We start from the raw sequence: 16,773 nt of genomic DNA, 5'->3' as shown, positions 1-16,773 counted from the left end.
CCACTATCACAATCATATTCCTACCTCCCATTCGACTTTAACAGTGTATTTAAGTGTCTTAACTCTTATGCCTGAAGTCAAAGGAATTTGGGACCCTGTGATAGGTCTTCAATCTTGCCAGAAAGTGCTTTTTTGATTTTCGATTGCAATGACTATACCCGAATGTTGTCTGTAATTAAGTGCTTCTGAAGCTCTTTGTCCCAGTCCCTGATTAGTCCATTAATGGAGAGGGGGAGAAAGCTGACCCCTGTTGATGGTATTATAAAATCTGACCCCTGTTGATGGTTGTTTTGTTTTAGATTGTGTTTTGGAACCCATCGAATCAGTCTCTATGCGGCCTATCAGCCCCAGCTGGATCCTCTAGAAGTTTCCATATTTAGCACTATCGATCCAGCTGTACAGCACTCCAAGTTTCCCTTCTTGTTTCCATTCTTGGAACCCTCTACAGCAGCAGCCTGAAGTACCAAGAAAGGAAGCCACATAGCTGTCAAATCTGGGCTGGGGAAACTGCTGCTAGATGGGGAAAAACAATGTAGACATTCTGATAGTTCTACTAATTTCTAATTGAGCATCTTAAAATTTTGTCGTTGGTACACTGGGTTTGGAAATATTATGGACTGATGATTTTTTTAGGGTCTAAGTCCACCCAATTCTCACCCATTCTTTATGATAAATGATGTAAACATTTAAGGGCAATGCATCTGGGAAAAGGCTTGGAGGAAGTTCTGTTGAACTTTTCTGTTTATGCACTTTAACCTTCTATAATACTTGTCAGTTCCAGGTAAAGGGGGATTTGTTTACCATATGAAATATGTAAGAAATAGGAAACTTGCTCACTCAGTCATTTGAAGCAACTTTTGATCTAAATGCTGAGATAGAAACAGAGGTGAAAACATTACTTGAGAATTCATATAGTTCAATCCCTGTGTGAAGGATCCCTGATGAGCAATCTGTGACATTTATTTACCATACCCAGCGCAAATACACCACTGTAAGCATTTATACGTAAAACCATTCCAAAAAAACCAGGATGAAGAAGGCTTAGAAATAAAGAGATAAAATTTAAGTGTCCCTATTCTTCCTAGATCCCTTGGTATCACCCTATCAGAATCCATAGTTAGACAATGAGATGAGTAAACCACTAGCGTGGATAGGAAACAGTGACCTAAATGTGATTTACGCATCTCAATTTTTATTACCAGAGCCATAGAACTTCCTAGTGATGTGTGATCTTATGAATTCAACCACACAGCCTGGTCATGTCAGAGCTGGACCAAGGGATTGTAATTAGAGGTGGCAATGGGCTTAAATGGTTTTACTTAGGGCCGTGGTCGATCTGAATCTCAAGTTACCTCTAGTTCTTATATCTTTATTTCAATTGGGTTCACATTCATCACATTCTACTCCAATCATTTATAATAAAAATGAGAACATTAATAAAAAGCTAAAAGAAACATTAAATTTCTCATTAAGCACTAAACAATGGCTAAAAGCCGTGAATTTACATATCTTTGTACATCAATATCTCTTTCTTTTCTCTCCAATCACAGAAAAATGAAAACAAAACTTCTACAAGGGTAGATAAGAGGAGAGAAAAAAATTTAGAGAATAAATGGTATTGCTAATTCCCAAGCCAGGAACACCCAAGGCATACACTTAAAACATTTCCCTGTGAAACACATTTCCTTTCTCTCCCTCATCAATCTATTTTGTGGGGTACTATAGACAAGACCACATTGCAACTTGAAACAAGGTAGAAGCTTGTAAAGAGAGGTATCAAAACTAGTCTAGATACAAATACCCAATTGGGTGGCAGAATGGCAGAGCATGGCTGGAAATGCAACCATTCAAGAAAAAACAAACTAGTAACCAAATAATCAAAAGCCCCTTCCAAAAGAAGAATCTTAAACCAGATAATAAAGTTGGGTCTAATAATTGCAAAAGCTAGGACCAAAAGGACAAAATCTTCTCAAAGAAATATGAACTGTTGTCTTGAACTGTCTCATTGCCGTAGCTTTTATCATCATTGGTGGAAAGACCCTTGATAGCATCTCCATCAACACCAGACATAGGATAAGTAGCTTTATCACCGATGAAGTCAAAAGTTATGGCACCAGCACTATTATCATCAAAAAGATGATCAAAGAAATCTGCACTGTCATCTGCAACTATACAATCATCTTCATCAGCATCAGACATAGGATAAGCAGTTTTACCACTGATGAAGGCAGAATTTGTGGCACCAGCACTATTATCATCAAAAAGATGATCAAAGAAAGCTTCACTGTCATCTGCAGCTATCCAATCATCTTCATCAGCACCAGACATAGGATAAGTAGCTTTATCACTGATGAAGTCAGAAATTGTGGCACTATCACTATTATCATAAAAAATATGATCAAAGAGACCCTCACTGTCATCTGAAACTATCCAGTCAACACAGCTTTCATCATCAACAGTGGCAAAAACAGTACCAACATCCTCATCAGCAGAAGACAAAAGACAAGATGATAGGTCAGTAACAAAATCAGAGGCTGCATCATCCTTGCTCTCATCAGTAGAATACAAAGGACAAGATGACAAGCCAAAATCAGAGGCTGCAACATCCCTGTTCACATCCTCAACTCCTAGCAACTGTTCAGCATGAGCATTATCCAACTTCTGGCATACACTTTCCCTCAGACTCTCCAAAGAGCTTCTCAAAATCTGCAACTCCTCCAAAGATCTGTATTTATCAACATCAACCAAATCCCACCAGAAACCCACCTTCTTTCCCTCACAAGAACATTGATTCAACTGTTCCCTGTCCTTTTTTCCTTCCCATTCAACCTCCGTGATTTCTTTGAAGGGTATGTTATTGAGGTATTGATCAATAACATCATCAACAGAGGAGGTCGGGGTGACGAAAGTGTAAGGGTTTCCTGCAGGGGAGAAAACAACCATGGCAATCTTGGCATTGCAAAGGCCACTGGTGTTCAAAGCTTTGCCAAAAAGACCCTTACGCCTCTTTGAAAAGGTCACATTCACCTTTTTCTTGTCATCAATCTTTTCAATCGGAATTTTCCTCTTACCCATTGCAATAGCAGCCACTGCATTTCAGAATTCCCATATGTAAAAGAGGAAAACAAAGTCAGTCAACTGAAATAAGATAAAAATAATAAATTCAACGAAATACACTTCAAGAGTTCCATGCACAAAATGTCCATATACATCTACATTGAGTTTTGTATTATATTAAGATACAGAGACAGTAGATAGACAACATAATAACCAATTAACTTCCATCCCCACCATAAAATCTCTTGTATGAGCTTTATGTTGGCGTAGGACATACTGTTGGACAGGGAAATGAAATTATGATGTTGCAGAACATAAAGCAGATACAACAGTTGAGAGCTGCAAGGAAGTTCTGGCCCTACTGGATGATGCAAACCCATCATTGAGGATGTTGCATCAGAATTAAACCATTTGGATTCTCAATGTTACATTGTAAAAACTGAAGAGAACTTTTCCCATCAAAAGGGTGAGATTCTTTTGAGAAGGAATGTAAGGAAATGACTCTGAACATAATTTTTTATTATTTTCATATTTAAGATGAGTATGCTTGCTAAACAGCTCCCCACCCCCCACACCCCCCCCCAAAAAAAAAAAAAAAAAAAAAAAAAAAAAAGAAAAGAAAAGAAAAGAGAAGAGGTTGATCATACTTCACAAATTTCTTAATGCTGATTTGATCTTCTATATGTAAGCTGCCGGTACTGCTCCCTTGACATTTATTTCAATGCGAACTTCATTCAAATGAAAAGGTGAATTTTTTCATGGTTGTTTCGTGTTTGTGAACTAGCTAATATGTTCTGTTATCCTGCCCATGTTTTACCTACAAAAGGAGAAGGGGGAGGGGGCAGGGGAATTCATTCACTTATTTTTTAATACGAATCCGCATATGATGGAGAAATGGATCCTCTGGGACCAGATTGTTTTTTTGGGGAGGGGGGAATTGGGTTTGGAATTTATAAGGAGTTGAAAAAACAAAAACCAGATTTGTGTCCATAGGGCCACATCAGAACTAATAGCCATAGACATAAACAAGAAAGCATAGCAAAGCCAAGTGCAGACTACATCCAGATAAAAGTCTCAAATATTTGTCCAAAACAACTATAGCTGAAACTCAACCAAAATTAAACCTTTGACATTAGCACCAACAACCAATAATCCCTAAGATCATTGAGAATCTAGTATTGCTCTTCAAACATTCTGGAATTGCATTCCATCTAAAATTCCATGCTATATCAAGAAGCAGCAGCATGAGTAATGCTTACTTGTGGTGCCAAGATTTAAAAATTCCTTGCTGACTTTCAGTATTTTATTTTATTAAATAAAAATCTTGATTATTATTACTATTGTTATTGTTGTTGTTATTGCTATTTTTTGGTATGATCATTTAAAACCATGTAAACTGTAATACTGACATTTTTCTCGTCCGTCAATCTGAATTTTCAATCTCTTTGAAGAAAATTTGCTTCTTTGGTATGATCGTTTAAAACCCTGTGAGTTTTCAATCTCACAGAGGAAAATTTTCCAAAGCCCCCGGCCCCCAAAAAAGTAATCAGTGAAGGCATTTAGTTGCCCTTATGTAAATCATGGCCTGAACCCATGAATCATTGTTTTACATAAATTGTTCTGGCCAAACACATAGGAAGTAAGGCTTGTTAGTTTGAAATTAGGAACTAACAGCTGAGCAGGGTCTTATTCAACCGATTTCCCATTTTGAACACCAGAATTTATGAAATAAAATGAAAAAAACAAACAAACAAACAAACGAAAAACAAAAGAAGTGTTGCTATTAATAAGAAAATATTACATGGACAGAACATAAATCCTGTGATTGGAAAGGAAAATCAAAAGATAGGGCGGAAAATTAGGTTATTTGAGTTCCATTTGGAAAAGTAATATATCTTAAAGGAAAAAATAATAGTCAACAGAATTAATCTGATATCTATCAATAAAAAAAAAAAAGAAGCGCCGAATAATCTGATCGATGCACTTGAGTAGCATCTCCATAGAGATGACATATGATCATCACTTCCAATGAATCTTTTCAGAAAAGTAATCCGAATTTCCTCAATCGCATGGAACATAGGCGGGTTTCAAGAATTGGTCACACACATACACAAACACAGAGAGAGAGAGAGAGAGAGAGAGAGAGAGAGACATACCTGCGAAGCTGATATGGGTCGAATGCTTCAGAAAGAACAATCTTGCTGAGAGATTGAAATCGCCCGCTCAATTGAGGTCGCCCGGCCAAGAAATTGCACACCAAGCGAATGAGATCGCCCGTCAAGAAACACACAGAAAGAGAGCTTTCAGCTGAGAGAGAGAATTGGAATTTGGGATACGAGCGGGAGCAGAGAAGAGGAGGTATCTTGGAACTTGAAATCTGCAACGATCTTATCTCAGACTGAAGAAAGTCGGTGGAAACGAGAGCGGGAGCGGGGAATTCAGGATCTGGGCAATGGTCTTATGCCCCCACGTTTTATTTCTTTCCTTTCCCTCTTTCCCTTCTAGTCTATTTACGATAATACCCCTCTTCGGTTTCCTGTTTTTGAATTGTTCAAGTGTGTCGGTTCCCGCTTTCCCTTCTAATCGTCTATTTCCGATAATACCCCCTCTTCGATTTCTCTATTTTTAATTGTTCACGTGGTATCTCCATCTCTTGAATTTTCTTATTAAATTATGGAAATTTAATTATAAATCCCGGCAAAAAGGAAAACAAAACACACACACTGAAACTAGGCCATATAATTTTTTAATTTTGTTGTACTTTTATTTTTTATTTTGAATTTTTATCATACTAGGAATTTATATGAATACCATATAATAGAGTATATATATATATATTGCATTCATGTGATTTTTTTTTTCATCATCAAATTATAGCAAAACATATTTTGATTGTACTATGATTTTGAATTCACACTTTTTCCTTTTTCATTTTCTTTTTTTTTAACTCTCCCTCACCACCCTCTCCCCAAAAAAATGCAACTTGTCAGAATTTATAATCTTCTTTCAATTGTTCCTAGGATTTTGAGATTAGTTTTGGCCAATTTCAATCCGAATTGATGGAAATCGAATAAAATAACTTTATAACCTAGTCTCCGTATAGGATAAGCATGATTTGGCTAAGATGAAATTGGTCTCGACCTGAATTGATCGATCCGATCTGATTTTTCAAACCCTAATTGTTCTTGGTCTTCTTCCTAAAATTTATTTAATATGAGGTAAATAAGGGTTTTCAAATAATTTGAAAATGATTAGTCATTATGTCCTTGTCAAGTTTGCATATTTTTTAGTTAGACACATGAAATGATAGAATTCACCCTTCTTGTAAAAGTATATTATATTAAAGGGAAAAAAACGCAAGGTTATACCTGTTTTACTAACCCTAATTATAATTATATTTTCCTATTAAAATATTCAATATCACTATTAAGGTACTTACAACCAGAGTTTTAGGATAGGTATTGGATAGATGATACGGTATAAACAGAGGGTAAAATAGGTAAAATACAATAGAATTTCGGTATTTTTTTAGAGAAAAAAATTAAAATGGACAGATATAAATACTATATCGAAATTCGAACAAGTCAATACCCTTTCCGATACTTTGCACTAAAACTATGGTTACAAGTTACAATAAAGATGGGCCTAAGCACAAGTATTCTGGAAAAAGGCTTTCAGGCATTATGGCTATGGCTACCATGTGATCTTTCTTGGTGCTCAAATTCAGTGAACATATATTTTCTTTTGTGTAAATATTTCCTAAGGACCCGTTAAGGAAAAATATGTCTATTGTTGCTTTCACCCAGAATAAATAAATTAACTTCTACTATTGCTTAATTTCAGTGGACGTAGGACCTAGTTTCCCTTCACCCATGGTGAAGAGATTCTAACTTAATCTCCCTCGGAACCCTAAGTGTATGAAAGATTTTATACAGTAAGAGGGCCAACTTTGTTGATCGTTGCTTTCCTTCACTTGCAATGAAGCAAAAGTTTTTCCATGGACATATAGCACAGAAGGGGAAGTATTGGTATGTTTGTTTTCAAAATTAATATCGTACCCTTAAGAAAGGATTCCTAACCATAGTTGTCATTAATCTCACATAAAAAGGGAAGGCGATACAAACCTGCGCCCAAACACAGGAACACGCCAAATTATCACCCTGTTCTCATGATATACTAAAAAGGTTACATCCATGTTGATGTCATGTATGCATTTTCATTCACCCCACACTGGTGTATGTGCCACACTACCAAGGCAACTAGATCTAAACCAAAACCAGATCTAGATCTAGTTGCACCTTTATACAATAGGCTGCGACTAAACATGTATGATTGTAAGAGTGTTAATCGATCGGTTTGGTCCCATTTGGATCAGGTTGAATTGGTTTTGATCTGGTATTGAATCAACCCAAAACTGAACTTTTAAAGGAAATTTTAGTTCCAGAGGAGTTTGATCAGGTTTGAGTTCCAGTTGTAAGAAAATTCATCTCAAAACACGAAAAAAAAAGCCAACAAAATAATTTGATTGATGCATTTGAGTGGCATTTCCAAAGGCATCACATATGATTAATATCACTTCTAATGAAGCTTCCCAGCAAAATAACACCGTCTTCTCACTAAAGTAGATAATGCATGGGTAACCATTTGGGTGTGTTTATGGCAATAAAAACAGTGTTTTCTACTCCGAAGACTGGAAGGCAAGTACCATCGACATACAAGCAGCAGCTTTATGAGAGGTTCCAACAAGCCTTATAAATGAAGATTTCTGGAGGTGGAAGTCCACACTGTAAATGCATAGTGGACTTACTATAGGAAGTGCCTATCGGAACTTGATCATAGGTCGGGTTAAGCAAGAGAAAAAATTTGACTCTCATATAAGCGTCATCTTCCTTCTCCCTCAAACTTTTTCCATACCCACGTATCCCAGCACTTGGATCACTAATTGGGCACTCATATAATTGTCAACTAACCTATTTTAGCTGTAGATTAGGTCTCATTGGGCAGATAGATAGGTAACATAAAGAAAACTATGAAAGAATGAAAAAAAAAAAAGGTAGAAAGTTGGACATGCGGTTAACCATCCTAGAATTAGTGGCTCAACTAATGATGGGGCCAAGATTCAAGGGACATGAAGGTCATTTTCATAGGGAGAGAGAGACAACCAAACAAACCCACCCACCCAAAAACAAAGAAAGTATCCATATGGTAAAGGAACTTTCTTGAATAGAGCAAAGCTTGCGGTAGGTTTAAGGGTTGGCATATGTGTGTTCAAATCTGGCTGAAGGGAAGATTTTCTCAACAACACCACCTCATATTTTTTTATTATTTTCTTTCTTTCGTAAAATATGTATCCCATATGGATAATATATGTAGATTCTTCTCCACATTGACAATGTGAGAAACTCTTCTTCAATGTGGATAATATATTTTTCATATTTTCAAGATAAAATAGCAAGTCCCGTGCATGAGACTATAACTAAATTCTTTATGTTCTTTTTCTTCTGAGCATTTTACATCAAAACAAACTGAGCTTCTGGAGGAAAATTCACTCCCATGGGTCATGATGGGTACAAAAATAAATAAATAACCAAGAAAAAGAAATAACATAAAACGGCTAACACACCAATTACACAACTACTAATGGTATTTCACTTCACGTGAGAGAGAGAGAGAAGAACAAGAAGAAAGAGAATAAAAACATCACTTCCACTCCTTATTTACTTCTGCATTTCTTACCCCCTTTTTTCCTTCTTTTTTTTCGGGTGTAATGATACATCACTGCAAACCAAGCAATTTTCGTCAACATCAGCTATACACAGCCCGTTTGAACACTTCTGGGGCAATATTCCTTCAGGAGACTGCTTAATGTACCAACTGAGCCCAAATGTTACCAGGCACAAGGAACCAGGCTAGACAATCACCACCCCTGGAACAACCTCAACTCCTATGATCTCCTCCATCTACTCTGGCCTGTTCGGTTTTCCTGCCGTGGAGATTCTGCAAAAACCTGGCCCTGGTCTCTCACATCTCTGAACATGGAAAAAAAGGAATTTAGGCCTTCAGAAGATGCCCCACCTAAGATCCACAGCAGCATTGAACTGAACGAATTAAGTGAGCCGGGGTTGGTGTTTGCTTCTGCTTGTTGAGGATCTGGTTGTTCAGGAAATTGTAAGGGACTGCCAACACTATCTAGGTCGTTAATATCAGTTGGTTCAGTTGCATCATTTGGCAGCCTAGCTTCATCCAGCCCAGGTCTATGTGCAGGTAATGAACTAGGATCCCCATGAACTGCACCTGTGTTCCTTGTGTTTAATCTTGTGATATGCAATGTTGAGGCTAGGATCGTAGAAGAGGTGATATGGAAATCTGGAGGCTGCTGAAGCTGAGATCGGCGATTCTGCAAAAATCTTTGTAGAGCTGGTACCTGCGATGAATCAGAGCCAATAAACTCAGAATTGAGTAATAAACATAATACTAGACACAACCACCATAGTAGTCATCGGCTAGGCACCACCTAGGCATTCAGGCGCCTTCTTGGATCCAAGGTGACATCATGTCTTGCTTGATGCGAGAAGGTGACTACCTTGGATGCCTGACCATCACATTGTGGCATTGTCACAACATGCCTTATGTTATATCAGTTTTTCAACACAACTTTTTTTTTTGGGAAATTTACCACGCCACCCCTTGGAGAATGCCACAATTATAAGACCACCCCCTCTGTTTCACCAAATTATACTCAGACCCCCTACAGTCAGTCACTGTTAAGGACTATACCTTATTTGCTGATGTCAACAACTATATTTTATTTTAAATACTAAAATGCCCTTACTAAATGTGAAGTACCTAAAATGCCCATGTAATAAGTCCCACCCCAAATGGATAGTTGCTGTACCTTTCTCCTGAACGATTGCCGGATATCACAACGGCAGCGGCATCGCTGACATTGGCGACCGGATTTTTTTTATCCTTCTCTGTTTCTCTTCCATCTCGGATTGATCGTAACGACTGTTGCGTTTCATTTCTTCATTATTGATAATTGGTTGAACAATCCCTTTGCCAATCGTAATATAGTGATCATTTGTCGGGTGTATCCTCCTCTCTCTGTTTTAGGGCAGTGTTTTAGCGTTATCTGAATGAGTTTCGACACAATTGGGAGGGACAAAGAGCAATTTCAGAGAGAAAATTGAAAGGAAAGGTGGGAAGACCGAGAAAGGATTTCGGAATCTCTAAATCTGAGATCGGTGAGGTTTTAGGAGAAGAATATGCCGAAGGGATTTCCTTACTGGAAAAAAGAGAGTGAGAGTGAGGATTTCGACAGAGAAATTCTCGTAGAGAAGAAGCAACCCTATGCTGATCCATAGGGGTTTTCTTGGAGAGAGGATTGGAAGGAATTAGGAGGATTTGCAAGGGACTGCAGAGGACGATCCGTTTGAGGTTTGTTTCCGAAAGTCACTCACTCTTCTTAAGGTAATTTCTCCTAACTTGATTCCTTTATTTCTGCATGTTGAAATCCATAGCAGCTTTGAATCTTTTTTCTCTCCAATTCATGACAATAAAGTTTGTTTAATGATTTCCTTGGCATCTTTATTCTCTTTCTTCTGGTCAAGCAATTTCTATTCATCTCTAGTTATCTACGAAACAAACGGAGCCAGGGGTGAGGGAAATCAAATGATTGGAATTGCAATCATAGAGACTGATGCTGATTTTGGTCGATTCAGACCAAGATATACAGGGGTTTTGTTGGATTCAGATTGATGCCGTTGTTGGATCAGAGTTGGACCGACGTACATGACAGAGAGACAACCGATTGCCAGGAAAACAGTGAAGTGGAGATCTGGCGAGAAGCAATGGAGCAGTGCAGTTTTAGATGCACACTATCTCCGACTTTCAGAAGACGAGACTGTTGAGACAGAGAAAGAGGGGTTTGGATTAAAAAATTTGTGTTTTTATCTGCAGAATACCTAAGTTTGGTTTGGATTAAAAATAATAATAATAAAAAAAAGAAAAAGAAAAAGAAAGGTGTAATGGTTAAAACATGAGTTTTTTAATGGTAAGGGTACAACAGTCATTTTAACTCGACACTTAACAGTGACTGACAGTAGGGGGTCTGAGTATAATTTGGTGAAACAGAGGGGGTGGTCTTATAATTGTGGCATTCTCCAGGGGGTGGCGCGGTAAATTTTCCTTTTTTTTTTTTTTTTCCTTCTAATATGCTTATATTATATGCTACATTCTTATACTTTGCTTATTATATGTTTTCTTATATTAGGTCATAACAACAATAACAACAACAACAAACAACAAATTCAGCATTATCCCAACTTATGAACTTAATGGGGCCAGCTACGTGGATCCGTTTAAAAAAAATAAAAAATAAAAGGGGGGGGGATGAAAAGATGAGAAAATGAAAATAGAAGGGAGTAAGAGAGAGAAAGGCATTGATATGGCTTCTATGTTGCATATAAGCTTAATTATGTCAGCTTATCATTGCCATATTACATATACTGCGCCTAGGCAGGCGCCTTGTCATCTAGGCACCCCCAACCTTGCAACCCACCAACCATTATAACAAGACCTATTACAACTCAAACAAAATGGAGGATCAGTGGATTGTCTTTGTCTATTTATCCCAGTGTGTTAAAAATGGGGATCAAATAAGAATATGTGAAGGCCAATCCCAATTCTGACAAATCCGTATCGGCCGTGGCTGTACAGAAACTAGGGTTATCGGGACTGATTCTTCGCTGATCTGGATGGAATTTTCCTGGATCGATCTGGATCCCAATTCTGGGTTTTTGATCTGTGATCTATCCCCCAAATCTGAAGATAGGGCCAGAGGCAAGTTGAAGGTCCAACAATTAGGAGCAAAGATTCAATGACCCTTATATTATTAAACAGAGACCAAATGTACACACTAAAATGCAGAGTACTAAAAATAGTCCAATCATGGTAAGCATATGCAGGTTAATTTTTCATATTTGATAGAAATAATGTGTAAACAGTTGGAATCACATAATATTTTCCAGTGCAGTTTTCTTATTTGATATAAATAAAGTGTAAACAGTTCGAATCACATAATATTTTCCAGTGAAATTGTCAAGTGTGAAAATTTGGAAGAAATATCCTTGATGCTCTTAAAATTTGCTTTGTGAAAAGACTTATGGTCATCATTATTACAACATTGTTACCTCAAAGCGGTTCCAGAAGTATAGGATGAGGTGTTGCATGAATGCTGCTGTTGCAGAGAAAGCTAAATAGGAAAAACCTGGAAAAGGAAAATGATGGCAGAGAGACTGTACATGATTTTCCATAAAACATAGATAATGACTTCAATTAGAACACGAATTTATGATAAAAGGGAGTACCATAAGCATACGAAAAGAAATAGATGTGGAACACCAGAAAATAGAGCAAGAAGAAGCGAGGGAAGAACTTCATTGATATTGGTGTCCGGACACTGCATTTCAGTGAAAACAACTTCCATACAAGATCAGCATTAATCTGAGGATTTCATAAACACAAAAACAAACACAGGGAAAGGGGAGGGGGGGGGGGGAGAGAAGAAAGCGAGAGAAAGAACCTGATCAAAGTGAACAGTTCACAGAGCCATACAATAATTAAGACCATGAAGGCAAGCAGCTGATCATCATAAAACTCGAACAGGAAAAACAGTATGCCGATCATTATCTGCAGATATAATGCATAATATAAGCCAAAATTTAACAAGCTTATATGGAACATTGACAAATGTAGGAAAATTATCAAAAAGAATACAAAAATAATATATCACTAGAAAAATATTTTTTAGAGCATATTCTATGCCCTGTACTGTGCAAAAGAGGAGGATCAACAGATAAGAGATATACTTACCGGTACAAAGACTAGTGACTCAATGACATGCACAAAGATCAACTGAAAAGTTGGAAGCTGATGCCGAGCATGGTGTTGAAGCTGCACTGCAAAAATTTGCCAAAAGGAAGTACCAACATGTGGATTACCAACTTGTAGCCACTAAAACAAATCTACTTAAGAGGATGTAGAATAATTGTCCTGCTCTCACTTTTCTTGTAAGGACAAGGCACCTGCTGTATATATAAAGTGCACATTTAAGGTTGGCAACAGTGGCCAGACTCCGGATTGTGGCCAGACTCCGGATTGGCCAGGACCTGGGCCTAAGATTTTCAATGCAAACCTGGCATGGACCAAGCCCAGTGAAGTCCCACTGGAATTAGGGCCAGGTTTGGTGTTCACATATAATGCCCGGCCTCGGCCCAGGCCCAGGTCCTGCCAGGCCTGAGATTCAATATGTAATTTTATACACTATAGGTATTTATGCATATATATTAGATGTATACATATCTACTTCTTCCATTCCAGACTCAGTTTTAGAATTTTTCTATGTCCCAATTTGTTTGTCCATTACAATGTTGCTTGCCCATAATCCGTTAGCATGTTTAATGCATTAAAAGAGGGACAGAGTAACAAGAGACAGACACACTTATAGCAGATCTATCAAAGCCAAAGGTAAGTTTGGAAGATTAGCAGTAAACATTGAGGAAAAAAGTGAGATTTTTCCAACTCGACAATCTTTGAGAGAAGGAAGTGTGTGCACAAAGTGTATGTATATATATATATATAGACCCCTCAAGTTGTCAAATAACTTGTAACCTTACCTTTTTTTTCCCATTTTGTATAACATGCAATTTTTTCAAATGAGGGTCTACATTGTCATTTCACATGTATACTTGAAGAATGTGCATAATGATGTCACTTTAAATTATTTTTTTTTTTAAATCCTTAAACTTAAAGAACTTTTGGGAATAAGAAGAGGGGCAATGAAAAGAAGGTGTCCATTTCTAAATACACCTTTAGAGCTTTCATTCATTGTGACTTAGTGGTTGTGGGTTCACACACACACACACACAAATGTATATATCCCTAAACATCATATAGAATATTCTAGCACATCAAATTGAGCCAAACTTCATAGTGATACAAAAACTTTACAGAAATGAATATACCTTTTATTTCATGTGAGAACGATAGAAGCCCAGCCTGTAATATTATGGGCAGCCCAGGCTTGAGCCTGAGGCCTCAAGGTCAAGCTGGGCTAGGCTGGACTGAGCCGGGGCTGGGCGTATGGTCATAACCTTTGGTAGGAGGGCCTGACTATATCCTGGCCTGACATATTGTGAACCCTTATGGACAATTAAAACTGTGTACAGGTTTGGTGGTTTTGGGTTTAAGTTGATTTCAGTTCAAAATGGTCACACATGGAAATGGTTCTTTTTTGCATTTAAGCTGCTAACATAAAAATAACCCATGTAACCATTCTATTAGGATATTTTGACTTTGCCTTTTCATTTTATCTGATCTCATGTCACTTTGTGTTGATCTGAACCTGATTCATACCTTAAACATGTCCTGCTCAGGTTTGGATGAATTTTCAAAGTCGTGATTGGGCAGACCCAAATGACCCATTAATTTTTGGGCCATGCTTGGGTTGCCATTTTGTGTTATATTACCCACCTTACTTGTGTTGTGTAAATTTTCTTCGAGAAAGAAAAATATTACCTGTGAATTTAAGCATGCGTGTCTGTGTCTCCCTAAGAGTAAAGGAAACCGACATGGTTGTTGTGAAGAAAACAAACAGGGCCATCATAAGCACGCCACATTTTTTCACAAAGTAATCTGCAAGGAGAAAGGATAGCATATTCAGACTAACTCCAATCTAAGCACCTTTACCCATAAATGAGAGAAATTTCCACAGAAGGAAATAATTTGCATTATCTGTACGTAAGGGAACCATAAAACCATTATCCAAGGCCACTGAAATCAAACATGATTAACAGTTCATCACTGAGACAAATGTTTAAGCATATTCTTACTCAAGAATTACTAAACTGCTCAATAAGTGACTGCAAAGTTTCCTAAAATGTCTTTGAAAAAAATTAATTCCATTTTATTTCTAAAAGTGGCTTCTAGAAGAGCACATTCCAGCATAATTGTCAAGGCACCAAGGCAGTGGAGGGATGCCTAGGCGCCCTACTGTCCCCCCCCCCCCTATCCCATATATCTAGTATACACATCATAAACGACATAACTAAATTACTAGTCAATTAAAGAAACCAACAATTAGTCATTAATTATCATCAATTGTAAGCCTGACCGATTGTTCACAACAAACTAGCAGTAAAAACCAGCAGTTAAATATAAATTGAACACAGAAGATATTTCAGTAATTCAGTTCAATGATGTTTGATATGTCAGAAAGGCTCAGAATTGATTATGGCAGAGAATTAGCATTAAACTATAAAGGTATAACCAAATACAACAATATAGCAAGCATTATAATCTTGTATGGTGCTAAATAAATAGGCTAGGAAAAGAATCTATATTATATAACAAAACATTACCAAAAAAAATATAGCATAAGGCGCCTGCGCAGCCACCTATGTAATGCCCAGGTAGCCAAAGCGGTTGCCTTAGCTACATCCAGTAAAGCGAGGCATCACCTAGAAACCTTGAAGGTGCCTGGGCAATGCTTTGACAACTATGCATTCCAGTACATATGCATGGAATAGATGGAGTCACCTCTACCAACAACACAACTATGTTCAATTAAATTCTGAGTCTGTTTCAAACCAAATATTTCATAAAATGGCAAAATTTCTGTCAACTATTGCACATTTTGGCCAAAAAATAGAAATATGTATTTCAATAATCAAAAAGTTGAATTCTTCCCTAAAACTTCAGGAAAGGTTATTTAAACATGATTAAAACACACAAAAAGATGGTAGTTTAGCTTCGGACCCTAGGTTGCACTATATGGTGTAACCTACAATATCCTTTTTTTTATATAATCTATTCTATACATAATTTAGTACTAGAAAACATAAGATTTAATTAAAGCAACTCAAATATGTATTAAGAATGAAGAAAATCCATTTGCCAATTGACAGTAAAATCATAGACATCTGATCAGTGTCTATGATGGTGTGGTGACTAGTGCGAGAACTTGGGGGTGTCAAAGTATTGAATTTTGAATTATAACTGGATTACATCAAGGATCAGCTTTAAGCCCCTATTTTTTTTTGCACTTATCATGGATGAATTAACCAGAGACATCCAAGATGACATTCTGGGGTTTATGCTTTTTGCTGATGATATTATTTTGGTGATTAAGACAAAAGCAGACATTAATGCCAAGTTAGAGTTATGGAAATCAACCTTATAATAAGAAGGTTTTAAAAAAGTAGAATGAAGACGGAATATATGATGTAATTTTACTTACACGAGGACGGATAATGAGGTTGTGAAAATTGATGAGAGGGAGGTTCTACAAAGTGATTATTGTCATAGTTATCAAGGTGTCACCAAGGTGCTGGTAAGGTGGCGCCTAGGCGCTGAGGCAGTTCTAGGAGTCTAAGGCAGTGGTCCGCTTTACATTCAATACATAATGCGACCGCCTTAACTAGTAAGGCGCTATAAGGCGACGCCTTATGCACCTTATGACGACTTATGTCCAGGTGGTCGCCTTATGTAATTTTTTTTAAGTTACTGTTTTTTAAAACTAATTTACACAAATTCCAAATGTCATTTGGAGGAAGAATACACTTGAGATGCATGGGATCAAGACTATTAATACTAAAACTAAAAAAAAAAAAAAAAAGGATTCACAAATCAGTCCTAAAATCGCATGGGTTCACTGAA

General features: G+C 37.2%; 2 protein-coding genes across 3 annotated transcripts; both read right to left on the bottom strand.

The window, feature by feature from the left end:
• Positions 1-1,445: 1,445 nt before the first annotated feature.
• Positions 1,446-5,497, bottom strand: LOC122058702. 2 transcript variants are annotated; one of them, XM_042621365.1, is made up of 3 exons: positions 5,214-5,497; positions 3,705-3,874; positions 1,446-3,089 (listed from the first exon to the last, which is right to left on the bottom strand). In XM_042621365.1, coding segments are annotated over exons 2-3 (1,146 nt in total). In that variant the 5' UTR covers positions 3,706-3,874; positions 5,214-5,497; the 3' UTR covers positions 1,446-1,944. The 2 variants fall into 2 exon arrangements, with proteins under 2 accessions (XP_042477299.1, XP_042477307.1); XM_042621373.1 differs by lacking the exon at positions 3,705-3,874.
• A 3,025-nt stretch (positions 5,498-8,522) lies between these two features.
• On the bottom strand, positions 8,523-14,782 carry LOC122091492 (membralin-like protein At1g60995). The gene is made up of 6 exons (XM_042661476.1): positions 14,635-14,782; positions 12,931-13,016; positions 12,641-12,747; positions 12,426-12,517; positions 12,249-12,325; positions 8,523-9,481 (listed from the first exon to the last, which is right to left on the bottom strand). The coding sequence occupies exons 1-6, from the start codon at positions 14,771-14,773 to the stop codon at positions 9,002-9,004; spliced, it is 981 nt and encodes a 326-aa protein (XP_042517410.1). The 5' UTR covers positions 14,774-14,782; the 3' UTR covers positions 8,523-9,001.
• Between the last annotated feature and the right edge of the window lie 1,991 nt (positions 14,783-16,773).

The sequence above is a fragment of the Macadamia integrifolia genome, chromosome 2, assembly GCF_013358625.1.
Source record: "Macadamia integrifolia cultivar HAES 741 chromosome 2, SCU_Mint_v3, whole genome shotgun sequence".
Classification (NCBI taxonomy): domain Eukaryota; kingdom Viridiplantae; phylum Streptophyta; class Magnoliopsida; order Proteales; family Proteaceae; genus Macadamia; species Macadamia integrifolia.
The sequence above is the reverse complement of the archived record's forward strand: the minus strand, read 5'-3'. Positions and strand labels throughout refer to the sequence as shown.